This window comes from Microtus pennsylvanicus, chromosome 9 (genome assembly GCF_037038515.1).
Source record: "Microtus pennsylvanicus isolate mMicPen1 chromosome 9, mMicPen1.hap1, whole genome shotgun sequence".
NCBI classification, from domain to species: domain Eukaryota; kingdom Metazoa; phylum Chordata; class Mammalia; order Rodentia; family Cricetidae; genus Microtus; species Microtus pennsylvanicus.
In genome coordinates this window covers 50,655,207-50,674,252 of record NC_134587.1, presented here as the reverse complement: position 1 = coordinate 50,674,252, position 19,046 = coordinate 50,655,207, and the positions used below count along the sequence as shown (strand labels likewise).

The 19,046-nt window shown below is 49.0% G+C and overlaps 1 protein-coding gene across 6 annotated transcripts in view; it reads left to right on the top strand.

Annotated features, from left to right (window-relative positions):
* Positions 1-19,046, top strand: part of Ttll11 (tubulin tyrosine ligase like 11) — a 234,613-nt gene that overhangs the window by 169,690 nt on the left and 45,877 nt on the right. For 5 of the 6 annotated variants that reach the window (XR_012911832.1, XR_012911833.1, XM_075986024.1 and 2 more), the window contains one exon: positions 1,318-1,416. The exons of the other annotated variant lie outside the window; for it this stretch is intronic. Coding sequence is in view for 3 of the 5 variants with exons in the window: in XM_075986024.1 (XP_075842139.1) it covers positions 1,318-1,416 (99 nt within the window). In the remaining 2 variants the exon portion in view is untranslated. The remainder of the gene's footprint in view (positions 1-1,317; positions 1,417-19,046) is intronic. 6 annotated transcript variants of the gene reach the window in all.

Here is a 19,046-nt window from a genome sequence, read left to right as displayed (position 1 = left end):
CCCATGGAGGGCCATGTTGACCCCATAAAGACACAAATGCCATCGATACTTGAGTAGGGATTGTGTGGCAGGATGGTTAGGATCACGGGACTGGAACCCCATACTACAGCCATTTTCCCTCAGGCCCAGCCTATCCCAGCTTGCCCTCCATGCTGTTTACTTTTTGTCAAGCTGACGAGTTAGCTAGGGAGTAGCAACCTCAACTGAGGTATTACCCCAATCAGATTGGCCTATAAGCAAGTCTGTGGAGCATCTTATTGACTGATGATTGATGGCAGAAGGTCCATGTCACTGTGGGCAGCGCCCCGCTTAGGCCCTAGGCTGTATAAGAAAGCAGGCTGAGCAAGCCGAGGAAAACAAACCAGTAAGCAGAACTCCTCCATGGTCTCTTATTCAGTTCTTGCCTTGCCTTCTCTCAGTGATGGCTGTAACCTGTCAGCCAAATAGGCCCTTTTCTTTGGTAAGTTCCCTCTGGTCGATATAAACAGGTGCACACACAAATACACATACAAATATGCACATATGCAGACATAGGCATACACATATGTATGCATACACAAAATAAGTGTGCCCGTAGGCTCCCATATACGAACACGCAGTGAGCTTTTGGGGGAAACAAAATGCATTCCAGTCATCCTCTTCCCAAAGCCTTTCCTGTTAGAAAGAGCCTGAGACTGTCAAGCGAGCAAAAACTTCAGAGAAGAGAAGGCTTGATTTCGTTCTTCATCTTTGGAGTTATATTTCCGTGAACACAGGATCGCAGTTACAAACAAAGCCTTTAACAATTGCTTCTGGTGTAACTTTTCTCTCAGCCATGCATCCTCACATGGAGAGATGGTAGAGTTCTGATCTCGAGGGGTTTTGTTTATTTCTGGGTTTAGTGTGTGAGCGTTTGTTATGGCTTGGTTTTCCTTTGCTCCTCTCACTACACCTCAGCCTATGTAATTACTCCTTTGAGACCCTTTGTCCCCACTGTGAGCTCCTGTTAGGAGGGGACACTGTGATGTTTATTTTATATCCCCTGTGCCCAATGCCCAGTGCTTGTCACGTAAGCTATTTCACCTACTTTTCTGTCCGTGTCAACAAAAGGACTCTGGGAACTTTTGGTCCTGTTCAGCCATTTGTCAGGAAGTAGACTCTGAGTCCTTCCTGCCTCCTGGCACCCCAGGCCTTCTGGGCATGCAGACTGTCTCATATGTCATCCCACCCCGCCCCCCCCCCACCCTGTGGATGACCTTTCTGTAGAACTTACTTCAGCTATCTCTGTCATGCAAAGCAGCTTGCAAAAAAATAGTTCCTTATGCTTTCTGATTTCAGCTTTCCAGATATCTGCATGGACAGAAAACACAGAATCCCTGCAGTTTCTGACAGAATGCCTTCATCGAAGCTTAAGAGCTCCTCGCTTTTCGTAGCCAGGTACTGACAGTCGAGCGGCAGTCTCTTTACCACCATCGCTTTTCCCAGCAGGTGTGGAGCAGGGGACCAGCCAGGAAATGCGGCAGCAAAATGCAATGGAATCCATCCCCACATAAGCCAGGGCTGGTGGCACAATACCTGGAATCCTAGTCCTTGGGAGGCTAGCCTGGGCTATCGAGCCAGATGGGCAGAGGAGTCTGAACATGGAGGAGAGGAGGGAGTGAGGGTCCCTGCCCACCCCTTTCCTACACTGGGGCTCAACTTTGCGAGGTGTGTGTCAGTCTGTTTTTCTCCCCCCCCCCTTCCTTCCTCTCCCCATCCCTCCCCATCTCTTCTCTCTCTCTCACACACACAAACACACATATACATGTGGGGAAAGATGGAGAAGAAAGGCCGGAAGCCAGCAGCAACTTAATAATGGCTCCAATGTTTTGCCGTGAACCAAATGCTGAATATTTTGCCCCTTTGTTTCTACTTTTTGGGATCTTTTTGATATTTTTTTTCTTTGAGCACATATTGACTTTATAATTAGAAAAATAGAAAATAAGCCTGAAAGAGTAAAATAGGGGAAAAATACACATTAAGAAGCAGCCGTAAGTTGGCACTGTGTAAATGGTAGCTATTTTTAACTAATTAGTCATTACGCCTAATAATAATAATTAGGAGTAATGATTTCCTCTGGGAACGGACTTGTGCATTCGTTATTGGAAGTTGTAGATGACTCACGGATCCCTGGCCAAGAGACTGGGACCAGGGTTCTTTGTCAACCAGGGCGCCCCTCACCTGCCTTCCCGACTCTCCCACAACCCCTAACCCCCAGCTCAGCCTCGCCTCTGCTGCTGCCTCCCTCTGTCCGACCACACAAGTCCACAGACAGAGCTGTGTGCCTGCACAGATAGCCATCGCTTCTAGGCAGGCAGAGGGGTACTCCTCCCGAGAGAGTGACAGACTGAAGCAGGTCACTGTGACCCCTCTGCTGGTGGCATCCTGCTTTTCTAAAGGACAGTGAGAGCAAGGGAGACGCTAACATCTGGAACCACCTGCATGCTGCTGGCTGGAAAGAGTGCAGGCTACAAGTGAGCTTCTCTTCAATGATTCCATGGGCCAGGATGAGATTTAGACTAAAATGTAGATTCCTCCAGGGCCCCACAGGTTCAGCTAGACAGTAAAGAGAGTGACGTTCCTGACAAGATGGATGTCGTGAACACGTCAGTGAACCTGTTGGAACCTGTGTTTTCAGGTAGAAAAGCAAGGGATGGGCACAGCTGCTTCCGAAGGTCCTCGGAGATTCTCAGCTTCGTGACGCAGGGATTATAAACAGAGTGCATTCTGGGAAGAGAGTAGACATGGATGTTTTCTACGCTCTGAGGGCAGGCTGCCAAAATGTGAGAGATGGGATGGGAAGGGAAGGAGGCAGATTCTCCATGCATCCCATGATCCCAAGAGTCTCCACCCCGACCCCTTGCACCTGAGTGCTGACCGAGTGTCTCACCCACTGTTCTACTGCTGTGAAGAGACCATGACCAAGACAACTTATAAAAGAAAGCATTTAACTGGGGGCTGGCTTGCCGTTTCAGAGGGCTAGTCTATGATCATAGTGTTGGGGAGCATGGCAGCAGGCAGGTAGGCGTGGTGCTGGACCAGTAGCTGAGAGCTTGCATCTGATCCACAGGACTAGAGAGAGAACAAGACTGGGCCTGGTATGGACTTTTGAAATCTCAAAGCCAGCACCTTTACCTGCTAAGCCGCCTCAGCAGCCCTAAAATGTTTTCTAAGTAGTTTTCTCAAAGTCAGGCATGCAGAGTCCCCAGGCAAAGCCCCTCACACAGGCCCTGCTTTGACTCTAGGCTCTGTCTCTCTCTAGTTGGGTGTGGGTCAACCGGAAACTTCACTTTGAGTCTCTAAACCTGTTTATCCTTGCCTGTAGAGTCGTGGGGGCAGGGGTGGGAAAGGATTAAGGACACCCACACTTCCGTGCCCTGCCCAGAGCAAACCCTTGACGTTTCTCAGTCATTTTTGCTCTTCCCGCAGCTGTGCTGAGGCAGAACCCTCCAGTGCTCCAGCACTTCTGCGCTGTGCGACCTCGGGCAAACCCTTTCGCTTCCCCAAGCTCGGTTCCCGTCTGTGGAGAGGGGCTGGATGGACTATGTCCAAAGCTCCCAGTGTGGGGCCTCTGGGCCATGGCCTCTGGCAGCAGAGTCACAGATACACAGAAGGAAAATAGCGTGGCCACGTGACATGGCATCTCTGACTGTTGTGTAATCTGTTTCCACATGATGTTACAGGCAGGGAAAATTCCTGCTCAGAGCTGGTCGGCAGAGTCCTGAAATTATCCCTCTTAAGGGATGTGTCCGTGTCTGAGATATATGTACAGGGCCATGCTAGGCCAAAGTAATGTGGACTGAGTCCTATGCTGCTGCCTGAGGGCCACAGATGACCCCAACCCAGCTGCTGTCTGCGAAGAGCTGACTGTGGCCCCGAAGATAATGTGGCCCCAAAGACCTGAGGATAATGTCCCTGCAAGGTCTAGGAATCTGGGTCACCCCTTTATATGCCAGACCTTCGTGGACAAGTCATGTTCCACCCGCAGAGCTCAATCCTTGCCTGCATACAGAACAAGGACACTGAGCTCAGGTCTGCCCCAGAGCCTCTTTGTTTTCTCTTGGGGAGCAGCAGTCTTGGGGCGTCTGATGATTGGGGAAGGCACACTGTGTGCCCTGCCTTCTGCCCACTCACACCTGACCTTGGGATCTTAGTTGTCAGTCCGGATGGGATTGACCCCGATGGCATTTGGGGGTCCCAGTGTCAGACTGCCAAGGAAAACAGAGGTGTGGGGCCGTGTAGAACACAGGAAACTGAGAAGTGTAGAGGGAGTCACAGCTGAGAGACAGACAGTGGTCTCCTGGTGACATGACTGGGTAAGGAGTGACAGCTTAACAGCCAAAGAGCTGCAGGTCAGCGGGGACCTGGGTGGCAGAAAGCTCGACCCACTCCAGAGCCCCTGACTCTCTGAGCAAGTAGACTGTCCTGGGAAGACCAACAGATGCTGGGCTAACCCAGTGCTCCAGCTATCCCAGTCTACCCCTAGGAGTCTCTGTTCCCCTGCCCCTCAGACCATGAAGACGCATCTGTCTCTCTCCTATTTAGGTCTTCCTCTGCCCCCCCCCATGCCAAGGCACGGTGTGCCCATCTCACGTGGGACGCTCTACTTCATGAGGTCTTATCTCAAGCTGGAATTGGAATTGAATCAAATCCAGTAAAGCCGAGTTCAGATCCTAGGGAGCATTGGTGTGTGCACCGGCATAGCACATACTAGTCAAATTCTCAGTGACCAACCAAAGTCGATTAACACTGGCAGAGCAATTGCAGGTTATCATTCAGCCATGACTTCCATCCATATGCATGAAGCCCACAGGCTGACTCTCTTGCAGAATCCAGTTTTAGAAACAGTGCTGTCTCCTTCCACCAACAGTGTCCCTGTAAGTCACAGTGTTGTCTCAGGTCTGTGGCGGCCAAGGAAGCTTCCTAGGCTGTCCACATGTTGCTATGCTTGTGAAGAGTTCGATGAGCTCTGCCACTTAGGAAATGGGTCACATGTAGAAACGCTGGGCTTTAGTGAACATGTCACAGCTGTGTATAGGGAAAACATACTGTTACCGCTGGAGCCAGCCTGAGACAACCAGCTTGCTCGGAAACAGATGTTCTGTGAAACTCACTGTGACAGACTCATCATCTCAGGCTGGAGAGAGGCCAGCACTTAGTCACCAGCCTTGCAAGGACACAGACGCCGCTGGACTGTCCCCTTATCCCTGGCAGGTGGGCTCACAGGGACTGCTCCTCTCTCTGATGTCTAGCGTGTGAAGTTAAGCAGTTTGCCAATCTGAGAGCCAAGGTGGACGCAGGCAGCCAGGTGTGCCTAAGGAAGATGTTTACAAGGTGGCGCCTGGGAAGGTTTTTGACTGGTTCTGTGCACCTGACTTTCCTGCAGGGCCCACTGTGCACCAGGTTCTGTTGGAGCTGTTTCTACATTGTTGCAGAATAACCCTCTGTGATTTCCATTCCAAGGAGGAGAATGCTGAGGCCTTCTGCTCATTTCTGAACACGGCCTCAACCAGTCACCAACAGATGGGGCCACAAAGCCACAGAAACGGATCCCCTTGTGGTTCTGGACCCTGTGTGCCAATCAGGGGCCACAGCTCTTCTGGTGTAGTCGAGAGAGAGACAGCTTCGGGAGTCCCTGGTTTGTTCCTTGGTAATGTCATCACTCCAGTCCCTGCCTGTACAGGGTCATGCGGCCCTTCCCTCTGCACAACTTCAGGACAGCTGCCACCAGATGTAGAGTCCTCTCTAAATCCAGGTGATCTCCAACCTTTGATTTTGTCTGACCCAGACAGCCATAGTCTTAGGGATTAGTACCTGGACATGTCTGGAATGTGGGGCATAGTTTAATCCGCCAATGTCCTTTAGCCCTTAACCAGCAGTTTCTTCCCGGTTGTCTTGCTAAGGTCACACAAGAAGTCATGGTCTCTCTACGACTGGTCAATGTGACTATGGGTTATTTAGTCACAGATGGCTGGATCTGTATCTATATCTAGTCACCCCCTCCTCTTGGAATAGGGCAGAGAGCCTGTAGGTGTCAGAGGTGGTGGGGGACTACAGAGAAACAGTGTTTCCTGGCCACAACAGGACAGTCGCACGCGTGGACTCAGAGTGGCTATGGCAACACGCACAAGACCAAGCCAGATAATGTCCCAGCATGGACAGGGAGGGGACAAAACCTCCCATCCCTCCAGATTTCTTCAGGGCTATGGCCCCAGAGAGGCCACCCATGCTCCAGTAGATGGCCCTCCACCCGCGCACACAGAGGAGCCCTAAGTGGACTCAGGGTCTATAAAAGGAGCACATGGAAGAAATTCAGAACAAATGGTGGGAGGAACAGAGGAGAGGTGAGAAGAGAGGGGAGGAGTGGGAGGGAGGGGTGCAGGTGGATCTGATCACAACGACATGACACACATGTGTGAGATTCCCCCCCTCCCAAAAAAAGAAGAAGATAGGAGGAGGGGAGGATGAAGAGGAGGAAAGAAAGCATCCTGCGGTTTGGAGGGGGATCCAGGCGGGCTGGCTCTGAACTAGCACTCTCGAAGAAGCTCCAGTTGGCTACTCGCCCATGCCATCAGAAACATGGGGCTGGCTTCAGTCTTATGGAGTCAACATGTAACCAGGATAGTCCTGAACCAGGGGTGATGGCAGACGTGTGCGATCCCAGCACTCAGGAAGCGGAGGACAGTAAATTCAAGTCCAGCCCAGGATATGCGGTAGTGAGGTCCTGCCTCCAATAAGTCAGATCAGGGAGGAGACTCCAGGCTGGCTGGGAGAGGGGGACTGAAGGCAGGGTGTGAGCCCCAGAATCAGGCAGATCTACACTCATAATCTGCCCTACTCTGGACAGCACTGGGCAAATTGTGACATCTTGGTCTCTTGGGTAGTGTCTCATCTGGAAGATGGGAACCCTAGGAAGAAGACGAAGAACCTCCAAGGACCGCAGTAAAGATCAGCATGCTTGGTTGCGAGCATGGACTCAGACAGAGCCCAGGCATCCTGGCTTCACCGCGGACACTGTCCTCGGTGCTTTCCAACCACGGGGACTCTCCAGAACCTCCTAAAGCAGCTCCGCAGAAACCAGGGTGAGGACCAGAGAGGAGCCAGAGCAAACGCTGTACCCACTGAGATGCAGGTGGGACATCTGGATGGATTTGTCTGGCAGGTGTGGACTTAGAAGGTGACTTTTCAAAGAGGAAGAAAATTAAACGTTTTTTGGGCAGATTGCTGTGTCCTCTGTGGTGACGAGGCAGAAATCAAGCTAGCTAGCTGCCATACTCGTTAGTCAGTGGTCACTAGTACTCAGTCTTGCCTGTGAACTGGTCACACTGCTCTCTGCTGTTCCAGGGGCATTCAGGCTGCGTTCCGTCAGGTAGGGGAAGTGTGTTCTGAGCCCGCGACAGCTGATGGAAGACTGAACCTGGGAAGGTCTCCCTGTCTCTCTCTGATGCACATTCTCCAGCAGGGCCTTGGTGGCACTGATGATCTCCCCAGAACCACCTTAAAAGCTGCTCCTCCTCCTGACAAAAGACACTTTCACTGATTTTGTTTTGTGTTAAAAACACAAAACACATGAGACAATACGTCTGACGTGAACACTGTGGCATTCCCTGGACAGGAGCTACCCCTGTTCCTGGACCACCGCTTCCCACACCCTACTGCATGTGGCATTTGTGTGTGGCAGGGTGAGGGGGGCGGGTAGGTTGCTAGTTGTTGCCATGACAACTGAGGAAGAGGCAAGCTCTAACTTCAGTGCCTGCTTGTTAGTAGTGAAGCTGAATCTTGAGGACTCTGTCCCCCCACCTTGAAAAATGAGGTCCCCACGATAGTTCCGTTGGTCTGGAAACCTTTGGATGCATCCAGTTCAGTAGATATTAATTTATTTGGACGAATGGGTGTTAGCAGCAGTTACTGTTTAAGACATGTCAAGTGGCCTAGAGAGACAGCTTGGTTGGTACAGTGCTCGCTGTGTGAGCATGAGGCCCTGGGTTTGAGCACCGGTGCTTACAGAAGCAGTCAGGCAGGTGCACGGACAGGTATTTATAATTCCTATGTCCAGGAGATGGAGATAGCTGGGTCCCTACCTAACTGGCAAGCTCAAGGTTGGTGACAGATCTTGTCGCAGACCACAAAAGGGAGGGCTGGAGGCTCAGTGGTTAATAGTGCTGACTATCCTTCTAGAGGACTTGGGTTGGATTCCCAGCACCCACGTGGAGGCTTACCACTGCCTGTAACTGTAGCATCAGGGGATCCTACACCCTCTTCTGGCTTCCACAGGTGCCGTACACATAGCACATACGTACCTTCAGGCAAAACACCCATACACACAAAATATGTGTGCCCCTCCCATACACAAAGTGAGGAAAAAGGCAAGTTACAGTCTTAGCACAGTTGTCGCTGGAAGAATTGGGGGAGGAAGGCAGCCTCTAGAGCCTGGTCCCTATGTCATCACACCCTCGAGACCTTTCGACTGTCTTGTGTTGAGAAGCAGTGGCAAGTCTGGCATTTTCCCGGCTCCTCTATATTTGGTTTTTCGCTGGGAACTTTTGAAACCCCATCGGTGTGGCACTGTTACCCCTTCGCAGATGAGGAAACTGATACCCAAAGAGTTAAGTCCCTTTCCTGAGGTCACTCAGCTAGTAAACAGGGCAAGCCTGTTTGATCTCCGCAATGCCTGCATCTCTTACTGCTCCACCTCCTCAACTTAACCTTGTGCTTGAAATCAATGTGGCCTCTACTCATCGGGGAGACATCACCTAAAGCATGTACTGCCATAACTAAACAGTTGGTGCTTCTGTACAAAACAGCACAGCACACTGTCTGGACGTCTGCTCAGGGAATTGAGCAGTGATAAGAGAAATTAAATACTTTAATGGATTTTGACAACAACTCTTCGTTAAGGGGATTCAAAATCGCATAAAGAAAAAAGTCAGACTTTCTCTTTGGACCTGATGGTTAATATATGCATGCCTAATTTATTAGCTGATTCAAAACAAAGCAAAATAAAACAGCAGCAACAAAAGAAAACACCAAATTTCGTTAGGGCCAGAGTCCTTTAAGGAGAAGGAGATTGTAGAATAGAGGAGGTGGACTCTCCTGGACAAGGTGTCCTTGAACTGACCTTCTGTCCCTCACTGCGGAGTGGGTACTTGATAAAATATGTGTCCATGACATGACAGTTCTTGGGAGGTTGGGGCTGGAGGATCTTGAGTTCGAGACCATCTTAAGCTACGTAACAAGATGGGCTATATGTCTATCTGTCTCTCTATCTCACTCACAGGTATACAACATGTGTGTGCACGTGTGTGTGTGTGTGTGTGTGTGTGCATACACACACGCACACATCCTGTGAGTGACAACAGCTTTCCACACCATGATTCAGCCTGGATGCCAGCCCCTTATTTTTGTGCTCCCACCGAATCCCTCCACAGCTCTGGGAGCCAGACTATACCATCCATTTCCATTTCACCAAAGGGAAACTGAGGCTGGGCAATAACACAATTTCCTAAGAGCCGTACAGTAAGTACAAGATGGATCCAGGATGAAGTTATACTTATCATTATGATTTAGTAACTATATTAGCCATGTAGTTAATCTTAAGGAAGTCAGATACTTCCCTGACAATGACATCCAGCAAATGGTATGCCTGCCTTCAGCCAGAATCACCCTGAGTCTTCCGGTCATAACTGTTGATGCATTCCACAAGAAGTACCATGGGAAATGCAGGAAATATACTTCTGAGTGGGAGGGAGGAAAGAGGCTGTGGCTGGTCTCTAGGGGAGCTGTGAAGGACAAAAAGAATCAGAACCTGACTGGAGATGAAGGGTACACAGGTCTTCAGCCTCCCGGACCCAGGTGCATACATTCCCGGGCATGAGGTCTGGCTCTGGAAGCCACAGACTGACACTCAGCACATAGGAGAATTGCTGGTCTACTGGACAGGGACCAGATGCACACACAGAGACAGGAGAATGGTTTGTCCCTGAAGGGCCCCTCACATTAACTCAGAGCTCCTAATGAGTGGCTCACAAAGAAAGTGGGATACAAATGTTGTGAGCCCAATGTCACTGAGAGAAGGTGGTTTGGGGTTCAACACCAGTCCTTCAGGGTTAGGGTAGGTGTGCTGGCACCATGAGGTTAAGAGAATGCGCCCAGAAAATCAGCCAGTAACAGAGTTGACTGGAAGTCTGTTCAGTCACTCTCTAGCCTGGTAGAGTCCTGTGAAACCCCTGAATGAGGACTCCTGGGATACACAGCAGTCAAGAGAGATGTAGGGCCTCTGCAGACAATGGATAGGTTTGGGTGACATTGGATGCCAAGAAGAAAGCAGCTTTAGCAAAGATGCCATCTACACACACGGCTGTCCCCATTTCCCCCGCATTCACGCAGCCCGTACTTTAACACAGAGCTGTGTTTAAATACTAAACTGTTTTGTGTTGCAGCCTTGCACCGAGTGTGTAATTAAGAGGATCCCTTCATTAGCAGAGCTGCATAATGAAAGCTCAAGTTAGCCTTTCCTGCTAATTCTGGAGGGGGTGGGGCAGGCTAATACAACTGCTGATTACAATTGTCACATAGTCTCTTGCCGAATCCACCAAAAAATTTTCATTTCCCAGAATGCATACAGGATCTCGCAGTGACTGAGAGAGAAAACGGAAAAGAAAGGTTTGCTCTGACGTAGAGATGGGTAGGGATTAGGAACATGGGGTACGGTATAGAGTTCCAATCACACCCTCCACACTGAGGCCACTAGTTCGCCCTCCCTAAGCCTCAAGGTCACCAGATGTAAACTCAGGTTAGTCATTGTGTCTAGAGTACTGTGAGAACTCTTTCAAATATGAATATACTCACTGCAAGATACGTGCACAATGAGGCTTTGTGAGGGCGACAAGGTTAGTCATAGGTCAAGCAACTACAGGGCCTGCCCTTCTGGAATTTTTCAGAAAGAAACAGGTATTCCATGGACAGTTAAAAAATCAGTCATTTAAGCTTGATAAATTCTGTGAAGAAAAAAATCAAGCGTATTATGATTTTTGCATCCTGAAGATTAGAGAATAAGTTCTCAGTGAGTTTCATTATAATAATGGTGATAACAGCAATGATAATGGCAATGGTGGTAATGGAGGTGGTCATGGTGATGATGATGATGATCCTGAAGAGGATGGTGATGGCAGAAATGATTGTGATCCTGATGATAGTGACGATGATAGTAACAATGATGAAAAGGACCATGACCATGATGATAGGGATGACTATGAAGGTGACGGTGGAGATGCTGGTGACCGTGATCAAGGTGATGGTGTTGACTATGTTGATACCGGTGCAGGGAATGATAGTGATGATAAAGATGATGGTTATGATGATAATGAAGTTGGCAGTTTGGTAGTGATCAAGAATATGATGATGATCAGGCATAGTGATGCACACCTTTAATCCCAGCACTTGGGAGGAAGAGGCAGGTGGATCTCTGAGGTTGAGGCCAGCCTGGTCTACAGAGCAAGGTCTAAGACAGTCAGGGTCACACAGAGAAAGCCTGTCTCAAAAAACAAAACAAGCGACAACATAGAGTATGATGATGGACAAAGGGAGGATGACTTTCTTCCTAGAAAATTATAGAGAAAAGATGGAACAGTTGAGTGATGAGTGGACACACGTGCCAAGGGAGGGAAGGCTGGCGGTCAGGAGAACACGAGGTACTAGTGTTCCCCTTGGGGATCTGGCCTAGCATGCCTCAGGACAGGACACTGTTCAGGGCGACCTCAGACTTTGAAGAACGTTCTCTGGGTTCTGGAGAAAAGTGAAGCCCGGACGAGTGTCACCTTCCCCCCAGCCAAAGTGCTCAGAATCCATGTGAATTCCAGCCATCGGGCATTCCAGCTCAATGTAATATTTTTCCTCCCCTTTGCTCACATAAACACTCTGAGCCGGGTATCATGAAGATGAGACCTGGCCTTGGCCTCTCACGAGAAGTCTCCCCTCAAGCAAAGACTTGGCCTCTACTTCGCAAAGTTATTTCAGAAAGAAAATGAGGCAAATCGTTGCTGGTGCCCTTTAACTCCTGTGTTTACTATTCCTGGTAGACAGAGGATGGGGGAGCAACACCTCCATCAGTACAGGACGTCAAGATAGCAGAAACCCTGAGCCAAGACTGAAACATCGGGGAAGGTGTGGTTAGTGAGTTCTCATGGGCACCATGGAGCCCAGTCTAAGCTAGAAGAAGAAAGTCTCATTGGTCTAGGCAGCCTGAGCAATGAAGACAACCCTGTGTTAGTTACATGAGGCGGGGCTGGAGTCGGCTGGTGACCTTTTGAGATGAAGAAGAAACAAGTGATTGTGATAGAAGTGGCCGACAGGACCAAGGCTCTGTGTAAGCTCATGTTCCACTCTCTGCTTACTGTTACCTCTATCAGGTCTGTGGGCTAGGGAACCATTATTATTCTGTCTTATATAAAACTTTGAGATTATGTGACTTGCCGAAGGTCATGTGGCTTCAAGCAGCAGAGAGATGATCCAACTATTCCTTGATTTAGTGATCTCCTGACCCCCAAACCATCCAGCTCACCAGGCCTACGTCCCAGCAGAGAGGCGCCGCAGTGGCATGGCTTCCTGAGCAGTGTGCACAGAATATACCACCTACGGACTGTACTGCAGCATAGCCAGGGGACAGCAGGGAAGCACTTGACACGGGGAGCGCCCTGCCACGCTTACTGGGAGGCCTGTGGAAAATGAGCTGTCAGGTCCTTCGTCTGGAAAATGAAAACGAGAGAGCTGGGCCCGGTGACCCCTCTAAAGGGCTCTCCAGCTCCCCAAAGACTCGCCTCCAGGTCTGGGGAAGCAGCCACGAGACTGGGTCCTCACATTTGTCCTGCTGCCGATTCATTGTCTGGCCAAGCAAGAAAACGCTCAAGCGCCAGCCCAGGTCATGGCTCTGTGAAGCATCCCCCAGCTGGAAGAGAGATGGGCTGCTGTTACCTTCGGCTTCCTTGCTTCTTTGCATTCCACAAACACTCTGTGTCATGAGTTACAAGAGCCCATGGTGGTCAAGTAACAAACTGATCTGTCTGGCAAGCAAAATCGGGCAAACACATTCAGATGAGCGATTGGCCTTCCAGGAGCTGCTTCATTGGTTCGTGTTGGTGCCTCATAGAAGGTCGGATTTAGACCTTAGGCAGCTTCCCCATTTCGTGCTGGCACTGGCTGTGCCCACCCTCATCCATTCTCCCCGTTAAGCCTTCTTTGCAGAATAAAGTAAAAGATTCTCTCCATAAGGAGAAGAAAATGAGTCGAGCTGAGAAAATGAAGGGAAAGAGTCCAGTTTTGAACCTAAACAGCTCTGCGTTCAAATTTAATAGCGGAATGACTTTTGCAAGGTGGTTGACTTGTCTGAGCACATTTCCCTCATATCTAAAATGGAGCCACCTAAAATATCGTGTTTTCTCTCATGTGTGGAATCTAGATTTACATGCATGTACACATGTATATACAAATATATAGATATATATGCACATTTTTCTATCCTGGCTCTACCGTGCATTGGTTTGTCTTCCTATGTCCTGGTTCCCCTTCCTGTAAAGTAGGAATATAGCATCTACTTTGTCATGGTCTATACCAGGCCTTCTGCATACATGCTGTGCTCTTTAGCTTGGGGTTTTGTTGGACTCCAAACAACACAAGTCAGGGTGTCTCTGATTCTCTTGCCTGCTTGTGGGACCTATTTCCTCATCCTTGATTGCCTCATCAGCCTTGATATGAGAGGATGTGCCTGGTCTTACTGAATCTTGTTACACCATGTTTGGTTGATGTCCCTGGGAGGTCTGCTCCTTTCTGAAGGGAAACAGGAGCAGTGGATATGGGGAGGAGAAGGGGACTGGAAGGAGAGGAGGCTGCAGTTAGGATATATTGTATGAGAGAAGAATAAGTAAATAAAATGTCCACTTTTTGAGATTTTACAGAAGGCACAGAATTAAAAAGCCGCTGTATTTACTGGCTGACAGCAATGGCGGCAACAGTGTGCTTGTTGCTAGTGAAGGTACGTCCTGCCTCAGAGAAATAGATCACATGGGGTGGGAGTGGCCAGAGTTTGGGGGACGGAGCCGCGCAGGTAGGACTCCGCCTGGGTCTGCCTCTTAAAAGGACTTGAATATGTCAACAGAGGCTTCTCTTTAAGTTCTTTCTTCATCTCTTGGGAGCGTGTGCCCGGTCTGCCCTGCTCAGCCACAGCCTGTACCTCTTCTTCAAACTGCATCATGTAACCAATCAAGCAAATGGGGCTCTGTCACGGCAGAGATATATCAAGTGACGGAGCTGGGCTTTTTGGTAGCTACATTTATTTTTAGCGACTTCATCCTGAGACGCTTTAAATTAGCTGCAGTCCTAATTTAAGGCACTGCATGGTGCGTGGTTAGCATTTCTCCATGAGCAGCGGTGTGCACTTTTGAAATCTAGCAATGGAGGGACTGTGCCAAACAGCAGGGAAAGAGGCCCACTACATCTCTGTCCTGTAGAGCCCCCAGGCCGCAGGGCATCCTGTCAGGACACAGCTTTGCCAGTAATCTGCCGATTCTCGGCCTCCTTGTCCCTATTTTTAAACACTGGTTGCCATTTCTACCCAGGAAGTCCTCTGCAGTGGCTGCCTAGCTCCATGCTCATCCATTGGCCCTGGCTTAGGCAGACCTCATCTGCTGTTGTCTGATAGTGAGTCTCCGACTCCGCCCTGAGTCTGAACCTCCCAGATTATTGGCCCAGCCCATACAAAGTTTCTACAGCATGAATGTTCATTTCTGGCAAGTCCTCAGGAGACACCAAAGCAGAGAGTCCATGGGCCCCACTTTCAAGATGGTTGATGTACCATGATGTCCAACCCCTGTGCTAAGGGTTCATGCAGCCCAACAGAAGGGCTTCTTGCAGTCCAGAACAGCCACTGATGCAGCCCAACACAAAATCATAAACCTACTTAAAATTTCATGAGATTATTTTACATCTTTCTGATAACTCTATTATGTGAGTCTCAAGCATGAATTTTATAGGTACAACATCAACATCATATCTCACAAATCACAAAGTCACAAAAATTAAGCATATGTGTATATGTATGTGTGTGTGTGTGTGTGTGTGTGTGTGTGTGTGTGTGTGTGTGTGTACCCAAACAACTTAGATTTAATGTGCACCCTAAGGCAAGGCTTCCTTATCCAACATGGTCCAGAGAATCAAAACGGTCAGTCTCCCTTGAATTCTAGACTTCCAGGAGTTTCCTAAGGTCCTTCTTTATAAGTCATCTGTGTTGCTAGCTGATCTCCCTCACTGTGGCCAGTTCCCATCATGCTTCCCCTTGCATCAAAACCTCCCATAGTCTCCCTCTCTTCCAAACCAAGCAAACTTCTCTGGAAATCAGTATTAAGACCAAAATCTGCACTGGCCATCTGGACATTGTGGTTCATATGGGCCTCTCCCTGCCCCCGTTCAGTCACGTGCCTATGGTCAGCAGGGACAAGCTCCTGGTACATACCAGTGCTTAGGAAATAGCTCGGAGTGGAAAATGACCGAAGGCAGACTTAACAAGAGATGGAAGGTCTTCCTCTAGAGAGAGTCCAGCAACGCCTGTGAAACTAGGATTTGGTCTTGCCATATCCACCTCTGTTAATCTCTGGGACTATCTATAGCTTATAGAGAAGAAGAAAAGTCTCGGATTTGAGTGAAATCAAGGAATTATAAGAACCGTATAGTGAGCCCTGCTTGGGGATGGGGGAGGTGGCCCTAGGGTCATACTGATTCCTCAGCTGATGGCGTGAATTTGGGCACCCTGTTAAGGGGCAATGGTCTCTGCCTCCTTCAGAAGCCTGTCGTTGGAAACAATGGGATGACCGAGGTAAACTGGTTAGCTCAGTTTTGGACATGTAGGAGGTCCCTAATAATTGGTGGCAATTTTTAGCAGTGAGGTTTCCAAACAGAATAGAGACAGGTGGTTTTCTCACAACTGTTTTCATGGAAAGAATTCCACTTTGTTTGAAAAATGATAATAGATAAAACATTCCAGGATTCTTGCCTCTGTTTTAATGAATCAAGGATAAACCAAATTCAATTTTTTCCAGAAACGATCCCAAAGGACTAGTAAACTTGATTTATGTTTTCTTTACCAGTCACTTTTATTCCCAAAGCCTGACATTTCCATTAAAATGCTATTAAGTAAAAACAGGATTTTTACAGTATTTGTGATGGCTTGGGTCTCAGTGTGATAATTGCAATTATCTCCAGCAAAGAAGCCATTCCTCATCCTTTTATTTCCCCTTATACATCAACTGCATCTTTAGTACTTCCCAGGTGAGGAAAACCATTTCCCTAAACAGCTGTACTCCAGGGTCTGTGAAGGGACATGGGCATCTGGGAGGGCAGCCATCGGAGGCGCATGCTGGGCACTGGTGGCTGGGAGGGAGGGAGGGCAGCCATCGGAGGTGCACACCACCTGGAGGAGTGGTGAAAGGTGCGTGCTGGACAGACGTGTCTCCAGAAGAGGACACCCTCATCCCCTGGAGTGACATGGGGACGACCTGTCTAGTCTGAACCTGCTGGATGGTGGTGATGAGGCCCCCATCTGGCAGTCCAAACTAAGGCTGCTCCTCAGACCATGTTTTATCTTAAACAGCCTGCCGCCACATAGATCCGATCCTGTCTACCTGGGTTAAAATTTCTGAGATGGCGTTGTGAAATGTTCTAGAACTAGATGACAGCGATGGTGCTGTCATGGAAGACCTAAATGCCTCTGAGCTGCACACTTCAAACGTGTTTAAATGGTGGCTTCCGTGTATGTTGCATACCAAAGTCACTTGTAGCTAACACACTGCAACATCTGTGCTGGGAGAGGAGGAGCTGGACACTGGGTGGCTAGGCCAATGACAAGTCAGTCGGCCTTAAGTCTCTAACTGAGGAGGAATGCTAGCTTCCTTATGGTTACGGCTTAATTCTGACTGTGTGGATGTCCCTGAGAAACATGTGTGGCGTGAGCGACAGTTTAAACACGTGTCCTGTCATCCTAACCCTAAATACAGGCATCTAAACATTATTAGTGTCTATATTCAAAATCTGGGATTAGGAATCATTTTGATTCCTTTATACTTCTCTCCAAAGGTCTACAAAGAACTTTAAAAAACTTTTATAATCTGAAACAAAAAGCTCACAGCTGAAGCTATGACTCAGTTGGCAGCGTGCCTACCTCCCATGCAGAAAGCCCTGTGTTTGATTACCACATAAAACTGCATGTAGGAGTGCATGCCTGTAACCCCAGCAGTGGGGAGGTGGAGTCAGGAGGATCAAAAGTTCACCCTTAACTTGGACTGCATGAGACCTTGCTCTTTAAAAATAAAAGAAAATAAATAATATAAATAAAAAGCAATCAATACTTTTAAAAGTCTTTTTAAAAATTAAACAATAGTATTTAGAATTTTGTGTTCCCAGTGTGAGCCATGATGTGCTTTAGAATAAGAGCATAGTAAACCGGAGGGAGCGCTGGAGAGCTGGTTTGTAGTCCTGGTTTATTCAGAGATGAGAAGCCACCCTCACCCTCAATCTCTGTGTCTGGAACAGCACTGCAGCCAAAGACTGCTCCACAGAGGTTCACGGAGAGCGGGTTTGTGCCTGAGCGGTCCCTGAGCCATTTCCACCCCCTGTTCATCCACACCGTGCACCTCCCTGTCTTCCCGTTTCCACCCCCTGTGCATCCACACCGCACACCTTCCTGTCTTCCTGTTTCCACTTTCTGTGCATCCACACCGTGCACCTCCTTGTCTTCCCGTTTCCACCCCCTGTGCATCCACACCGCGCACCTCCCTGTCTTCCCGTTTCCACCCCCTGTGCATCCACACCGTGCACCTCCCTGTCTTCCTCTTGATGAAATTTCCTGAGTGCTCACAATCTCAGCCATCACCACTTACACAGTGATTTAGGAGCTAATTTCTGGTAAGTTTACCTACCACCCCATTTTTCTTTCTACAGCTGTCGTGGGGAAAATACTTCATTTTGTGTGAAAAATAAGCACCTGACCTTTATTTACTGTCTGAGGTCCAGGTGATGGTGACAGCGGCGCTTCTGCTGAAGGAGCCTCGCGCACCCTAGGAACACACACTCTGCTGACGAGCTGGGTGAGCACATGCAGGAGGAGGGTTTGCAACCCAGACCCTCCATGCCATGAAACATTGAAAAAGGATTTCCTTTGTGATGCCTGGTTCTGATCCTCTGCCCGTTCTTGCTTTGAGTCCAGAGTTAGGGTCCACTTTAAAGAAGCTGTGACCAGGTCTTCTGGATTTCTACACATGTCTTCCCTAGAGGTTGGCTCCTGGGGCTTGTCTGAGAAGGGGACCACTTGGGCAGAGCTTTCCAGTACGTTTGTCTCTCAGGCTTTTTTCCTGTTCCCAGGGGCTTATGGAATAAGCATCACGGCTTTGAGACGCTCCTGGTCGGTTTATGCCATTGTTAAAAGCAGACTTTCCCAACGTGTCTTAGTCATGATTATATTGCTGTGAGGAGACACCGTGGCTACAGCAGATCTTCTATAGGAAAGCATTTAATTGGGGCTGGCTTACAGCTCAGAGGTTCAGTCCATTATCGTCACGTTGTGGGGTCATATGACAGCAGACAGGCAGACACGGTGCTGGAGAAGGAGCTGAGAGTTCCGTTCAGCAGGCTGCAGCAGGAGAGAGAGCCACTGGGCCTGGCTTGGCTTTTGAACCCTTAACACCTACCCCGAGTAACACACCTCCTCCAACAAGGCCACATCTCCTAATGGTGCCACTGCCTAAGGGCCTATGGGGCCATTTTCACTCCAACCTCCATACAATGTGACAAATTTGATGAAAACTGCCTCCCACTCCCTGCTCCCAGGAATCTAGTATACCCCACGTGCTATAGACATGAGTGGGCTGGGATGTGGCTCACAGAACCCTGAGGGGCTGACCTGTGAGCTGAAGTATGTGGGGACAGAGAGACATATCCAAGGAACAGAATGGATGTGGAAGAGTGTCATTGGTGTGGCCAAAGAGACA